The sequence below is a fragment of the Mus musculus genome, chromosome 4 (assembly GCF_000001635.26).
Source record: "Mus musculus strain C57BL/6J chromosome 4, GRCm38.p6 C57BL/6J".
Classification (NCBI taxonomy): domain Eukaryota; kingdom Metazoa; phylum Chordata; class Mammalia; order Rodentia; family Muridae; genus Mus; species Mus musculus.
Genome location: NC_000070.6, coordinates 73,400,599 through 73,407,404, shown reverse-complemented (window position 1 = coordinate 73,407,404; position 6,806 = coordinate 73,400,599). Strand labels below are relative to the sequence as shown.

At 44.8% G+C, this 6,806-nt stretch overlaps 1 protein-coding gene across 2 annotated transcripts; it reads left to right on the top strand.

The window, feature by feature from the left end:
• On the top strand, positions 1–6,373 carry Gm11487 (predicted gene 11487). 2 transcript variants are annotated; one of them, XM_011250063.1, is made up of 6 exons: positions 1–39; positions 3,147–3,234; positions 3,703–4,011; positions 4,290–4,367; positions 5,346–5,651; positions 5,955–6,232. In XM_011250063.1, exons 1-6 carry the CDS (start codon positions 1–3, stop codon positions 6,230–6,232), a joined length of 1,098 nt encoding a protein of 365 aa, XP_011248365.1. The 2 variants fall into 2 exon arrangements, with proteins under 2 accessions (XP_011248365.1, NP_001013411.1); NM_001013393.1 differs by lacking the exon at positions 1–39 and adding an exon at positions 2,333–2,455 and having other exon boundaries at positions 5,955–6,373.
• The last annotated feature ends 433 nt before the right edge of the window (positions 6,374–6,806 follow it).

Sequence of the window (6,806 nt, the reverse complement as noted above, 5' to 3'; positions counted from 1 at the left end):
ATGAATCTCACCGATTACCACGTCCAGCTACAGCATGAGGTACAATCTTGGCAATCTCTGGAACACAGCTTCTTAGTACTCTCAGATCACACTTCCCAGAAGATTTCACCTCAGTGATGGTGGTCCCTTTATAATACCCTCTAATTTCTATGCATTATTCAACCAGCATCAATTGTCCCACTAACCTCCTCTATTCCTGATTCGAGAGCTAGAATCACATTGAAGTGGAAACTCCTAGTTTTTTGCAAAGTTAATTATTTGCAAGGATGTTTTCTTGAGGCACAGAGGTGAAAGGATGTCTCCCTGAGGAAGACACGGGTAAAGGATGTTTTGCTGAAGCAGAAACAGGTGAAAGGATATTTGATATAGCAAACATGTGAAAGGACCTGTGATGTTGGCGTATAAAATGACTCTACAAACATTAGGGGGAATGAGCCCTGAGCGGTGGTTTGGTTTTCTCTGAGTCACTATTCTTCCCTAAGTATACACAAGTATTGGTTTGCATTACCTAGGGACATTGAGTTATTACAGGTGGTAAAGCTAGCTACCACTGAGAAACCCTCATCCAAGAAATCCTACCTAGATTCCTGCATCAGATGTCTGCTTTGTGGGCTCTCCTCAGGCCAATTGTCATATCTGTCAGTTTCCTCCTGACCGGATTGTAGCTTCTGGTTTGTGCCTTGTGTGTCTGAGTAGAGAAGGGACCGAAGGTGCCGGTTCGAATGTGGTATCTGCCTGCCTAGAGGACTGGTCTGCAACAACTGTATCCTATTTGCGGTTTGCTATGGGACTTAACTGCTGCCAAAGATTGAGCTTGCCTCCTAAAAAGTATTGATGAACAAGTCCACTTCCCCCATAATCTAATAACATTTCTCTTCAAGCACATTTGTGGGATGGCAGGCTAGAGTCGAGGTTGAACCCATTTTAATAATAGGTTGCAATATACTTGATGCCTAATTTGTACTGGGCCAAAGCTGCAGGGTTCTACTGCTTGGTGTACTGGGACATGGCACCCCATGTTCTATTCCATCTTTACCAGCTTTCTGTGTTCAGTGGTTTCATTCATTGCCTATGCTTGGCTCTCCTGGAACTTAGTCTGTAGACTAACTTAAATTCAGCGATACACAGGCCTCTGTCTCCTGAGTCTTGGGATTAAAGGTGTGCCCCACCACGCCTGTACTTAACCTTTTTTTCACCTAGAGCTTGGAATGAGACAGGCTCATCATGAACTCAAAGATCTGCTTGCCTTTGAACCATAGATTTTTGTTGTTTTAGTTTTATGATTGTTATGTTTGTCCTTAAGCTCCTGATCACTGTAAACCAAAGAACAAAGTCTATTCTTTTAAAGACTTTTTATAGACTCCCTTTGCAATTTCAAATGATCTCAGTCTTTTCACCTTAGCCTCAAACAGATTCTTCAGACAAGGGCAAAAAGCAGCCATATTTTCCACCAAATAGCAGAAAAAACAGTCTCTAGGCCACATACTAACATTCTTCTCCTCTGAAACCAGCCTCTTGAGCCCTACACCCACAGTTCAATTCACTCTCAGCATCAGTGTCATCCATGTCCCTGCTAGAATGACCCATCCAGCTCCACTTAAGACATTCCATGGCTTTCCTGATCTAAAGTCCCCCAAACCCACTTTCCTTTAAATCAAAACGTGTTCAGGTCTATGACATCAATATCTCAGTGCTGGTACCAACTTCTGCCTGACTTTGGGTTCCCATTGCTCTAAAGAGACTCCATGTCCAACAACTCTTAGGAAAGACAACATTTAACTGGGAATGACATAGGGGTTCTGAAGTTCAGCCCCATATCATGAAGAGAGGAATCATGGCAGCATCTAGGCAGACATGGTGGTGCAGCACCCGAGAATCCTATACCTTCACCCAGAGGAGGAAGCCAGGACACCTAAGAAGGTATTTAGTAAATGTGTTAATGTCTGGGCCTTACTTTAGATCCCAGCATATGAGGGAGGGAGCTATAGGCAGTGGATTGATCGGTGTATCACACACCAGAGTTTGGTCTTAGCTTTGTGAGTTGAAGAATGCCCAGGACTAGGTGAATAAACTCTGTCTCATAAAATGAACTTAAATTAATTGGCCTAGTTGTAACTTAGTTTCTTTGGTCATTTTCAGTAGAGACTGTGGGGTCTTGCTATGTAGCCTAGGAGATCCTGCTCATGAGCCTGTTTCTTTCCTCAGCACGGGATGTAGGATTAAAGGCCCCAGGTCAACAATTGAGCCACCCTAAACCCATGGATTGGGTGGGTCAGATTCAATTAAACTATAGAGCTTTATAAAGGACCACATTTGCACAGGAGTCTCCTACTTGTAGTAGTCCAGGGAAGTAAGCAGAGCTCCTTGCACCGCAGACTCTTGTGAACACCGGGACACATTAGACCCTAGTTTCCTCACTGTGTTCGGGAAAGGAAGCTCAGGAGACAAAATGCAGGTGAGTTGCGGGCAATTACATTCACTCATATTTTCTGTAGGATAACTGGAATATCTGTGCCTTGCCACATACAAAATATCGTTAGCTTCCTTGAATTTGAACCCATGTCTGTAAATTGAAGATGTACAACTAGATTTATTTTGTCTTTGGGTTTCTGGGTTTTAGCCCACAACCAACTATGTGGCCAAGAATGATGTTAAATTCCTGAGAATCCCCATTCCTCTTAGGAGTGAATGCCATTATGGCCACCTGTCAAACACCCATGTTGTGTGACTTAGGATGGAAAAGTGTAGTTTCACACAGTTTCTATTGATATCTTATTGTTTCTGAAGCACAGCTGGAGTTGATTAGATTTTGAAAGGGAATTTTTTCCCCTGCAGAAAATGGTAAGAATGTGAACTGGAGAGAGTGAGTGGCTGTGGTCTTCTCAAAGGAGAGGTGCTTCAGTTTCTTTCCTCCACTTGTTCAAGGGCTCCTGCCCTGTTCACTGTAGATCCTCTTTGGATTAACCTCACAGGCCTACTTTCCCATTAGAAGAGAATGGACCAGCATCTGTGAATGAGGAAGTAAGGGTGCATTGTTTTAGCTTATGCAACTGGAGGCTGCTACCTGAGTCCATTCACAGCTGGGGAACAGGAATTCCTGTAGCTTGCAACCTGTTTTAATATTTAATTTTTTCCTTTCTGCACAGAGAGAAGATAACCGAGTCCAAAGTGTGAGAAATGACAAAGAAGCCAATAGGAGGAGGAGGCTGAGGCAAGAAGGCCAAAGTTCCTCAGGTATTCAGAGTGAAATCCCTGCTCTTCTATTCTCTTGCTCTTTGACCTCGAGTATATGAAAGAGCCCCGAATTGGACATCTGTAGTAAGGATAGACCAGCACTCAGTGGTCCCTGATTTATTCCCTTGTCCCAGAAGGCACTGAGTGTCTCCCTGTTGTGGATGTGGTTATGAATCTCTACAGATCCAACATTCCCTGGTAGCACAAATGCTGTGGATCCCATTGTATTCTGGGACCAAACCATCCCCAAATCTGCAGACACCTATGCTTTCCCAGTGAGTGTACTTCTTGCTGTGAAGAGCAGGGTAGGTGCTGTAACAGGGCTGGTAAGACTGTGTTCATAACCACTTGATAAATGAGGGAAGCAATCGTTGGCCAATCAGTGTGCAGGGAAAGTCCCTAAGCAAAGTTGACATGGTCAAGTGTGTTACCTTTGATATCCTCATCGCATCCCTCTTTGCCTCGCAGGTCCGTGTGATAGCCCTTGGACTGAGGATGAAATCTGGATCTTGCTGCAAGAGTGGGCAATGCTTGAATATGAACTCGGAGACCCAGGCAATAAGATGCATGCGAAGGCCAAGTCCCTTAGCAGACGCCTCTCTAATCGGGGTCTGAGGAAGAGCAAGAATAGCTGCCTTGATGTGATGGTGAAGATGAAGGACCTGCACACACGTCTTTGTAACGAGAGGCCCCGGGCTTACCGCTTGTATTCGACTTATGATTGGATCCTGTACGAGATCTTGGGCCACCCCAGATCCCAGGGAGGCTATGTGCCAGGTGAGTCTCTTGTGTAGAGGGGATTTTGAGGTCCCAGAGAAAAGCATCGGCTGGGCATAGAGCAGAGGACACAACTGCTGCAAGTCCTTTTCCCATAGGCCTTTATTTCCCATAGTGGGCTGCTCTGTGTGTCAAACTTCCTCTGTCACTCCAAGGCAATGGAATGTGTTCTTGTTCATACTTGACTCTGACCCAGAGTCCAGACAACCACTTATAGCGCCTCAAAGAGAGTGAGGGTGCCATTTTAAACGCCTTCTCTTTCTTCTCCCCTCACTCAGGTCCTTGGTTTGATGGGCACGGTAACCCCCCAGCTTCCTATGCACATTCCCTCTGCATTGGTGGTGCCATCTCTCCAGGTATGCAAGTTGTCATTATCACATCCCTCCCACTTGTGGAAAGCTTAAGGGGAACTCATCACTGATGATGTCCAAGGGTGATGAAATTCTGATTTCCTGTTGGAAGGATTGGAACTCCCATATATCCTTTGATATTTTCCCTTGCATTTGGAGTTGTGTGGGGGATATTATATCACCTTAGGTATGACTATGACACTGTTAAATATGCAATGCATTTGCCATTCCTCCTTGGATGGCTTTATCACCCTTTTGTGATTGTATACTTATGTTTATTGTTTCCTTTGGAAAGGAGGCATGACCTAAGGTGACATCATAGTCAGGAGTTGACAGGAGATGGGCTTGTCATGGCTGTTCTTTGTCGTCAAGTTGATTATATCATAGTTGGAAGGAAACAAACCAATAAAGTTCTGCTTGTGTCTGCTTTTCAGCATAATTTTCCAAGAAGTGAAGATATTTAGGAAACGTGTGACATTGGCATCCCATGCCTTTAGTTCCAGTACTTGGGAGGGGGAGGCAGAGGCAAGCACATCAGTGTGGTGTCCTAGATAGTTTGGGCTTAGTGTTAGTGAGGTGTAGGATGGCCAGCACCATGGAAGGAAACCCCAATTCATAAAAGAAACTTCAATGTACTGACCCTGATTTCACTCGGTGTCTCTGATATTTTTAAATTGAGACAGTGTGGTCCTCCTAGGTTGGTTGATATTGCCTGAAACCTGCCCTTGGCTAAAACCTAAATCTGAACTCCTATTTATTTTCTAAAGCTGAAGACACTGATGAATTCCCAGTGAGTGTACCTCTTGGTATTAAGAGCATGGTAGACTCTGGATCCTGGGCTCTCCTGCAAGTGTTCCCAATGTCTTGATAACAGAAAGTAACCATTTTTTGTCAGTTCAATGTTCAGGGAGAATCCCTGAGTAAAGGTGACAGGGTCGTGTGTATGACCTCTGATATACTCATCATGCCCCTCCATCTCTGCAGGCCCTTCCTTTAGCCCATGGACCGACCCTGAAATTAAGATCTTCCTGCAGGAGTGGCAAGTGGTTGAACGGGAATTTGGCCACCCAGGCCAGAAGATCAAGCAGAAGAGCAGTCTTGTTTGCCAGCGTCTCTATCATCGAGGCCTGTTCAAGGACATCCAAAGCTGTTTGGACCTGATGTGGACCCTGAAGGATCTTCACTCCACTCTTAGTAGGGAGAGATCAAGGACTGTACCCTTGTTTTCTCCTTATAGAGATTATCTGGAAAGGATCTTCGATCCCAAATGTCAGAGAGTCCATGTTCCAGGTGAGTCTCTTCTGCATAGACACTTGGGGTTCTGTAAGTGGTGGCATCAGATGGCCTGTCCTTCATGAGGACAGAGCTGAGCAGACTATGGAGTGAAGCCCCATTCCCACAGGTCTGTGTTGTTGCATACAGCACAAATTCTGGCCTCCAATGTCTAACTTCCTGTGTCACCTCAAGGCAATGGAATTTGGACTTGTTCATAGTTGACTCTGACCCAGAGGACAGGCAATTTCTTAGAGTGACTCAGGGAGAGTGAGGGTGCCATGTTTATGCTTTCTCTCTCTCTTTTTCTTCTCTTCTCAGGTGCTCTGTATAATTGGTCTGGTTACCACAGGCCTTCCTCAAGCTCTCGAACTCCAATGGTGATGCCATCTCCAGTATACCAGCCTTGGGATTATGGCATGTCTGGATCTTCTGGACAGCTTCCTTGGAACCCATCTCTGATCATGTCCAGTCAGGACTCACTGGTTCCCAGATGGGATGCCTGGAATGCAACCTATCCATTGCCAGTTCAACATGTACTTCCAGCCTCTCTCCCTGGAGACAACAACTTTCAGCTGCCGTTGTCTTCTCGTGATTAGAGCTCAAGTCCTCAGTGAAGACATGTGGGGACTTTTCTTTTTCCTCTAAAAACCACTAAGAATCTTCCAGCACTGTATGGATCCTTAATGTCTCTATCTTATTGTAAAGGAAATGTGAAATCAAATAAATTATTTTGACATAAATCTTTTCTTTTTTTTTCATTTTTTATTGGATATTTATTTCATTTACATTTCCAATGTTATCCCAAAAGTCCCCTACACGCTTCCCACCCACTCCCACTTCTTGGCCCTCTTATTCCTCTGTACTGAGGTATATAAAGTTTGCATGACTAATGGGCCCCTCTTTCCACTGATGGCCGACTAGGCCATTTTCAGGTTCATATGCAGCTAGAGACAAGAGCTCCAGTAGGGGTACTGGTTAGTTCATATTGTTGTTTCACCTATAGGATTGCAGATCCCTTTGTCTCCTTGGGTACTTTCTCTAGCTCCTTCATTGGGGGTCCTGTGATCCTTCCAATAGCTGACTGTGAGCATCCACTTCTGTGTTTGCTAGGCCCTGGCATAGTCTCACAAGAGACAGCTATATCTGGGTCCTTTCAGCAAAATCTTGATA

Bases quoted from the DNA above. Each gene is read 5' to 3' on its own strand.
- Gm11487 (XM_011250063.1), top strand. From the start codon at position 1: ATGAATCTCACCGATTACCACGTCCAGCTACAGCATGAG. The intron at 3,235-3,702 runs GTATTCAGAGTG...TTTGCCTCGCAG, and splicing joins AGAAGGCCAAAGTTCCTCAG to GTCCGTGTGATAGCCCTTGG. The intron at 4,368-5,345 runs GTATGCAAGTTG...CCATCTCTGCAG, and splicing joins TGGTGGTGCCATCTCTCCAG to GCCCTTCCTTTAGCCCATGG.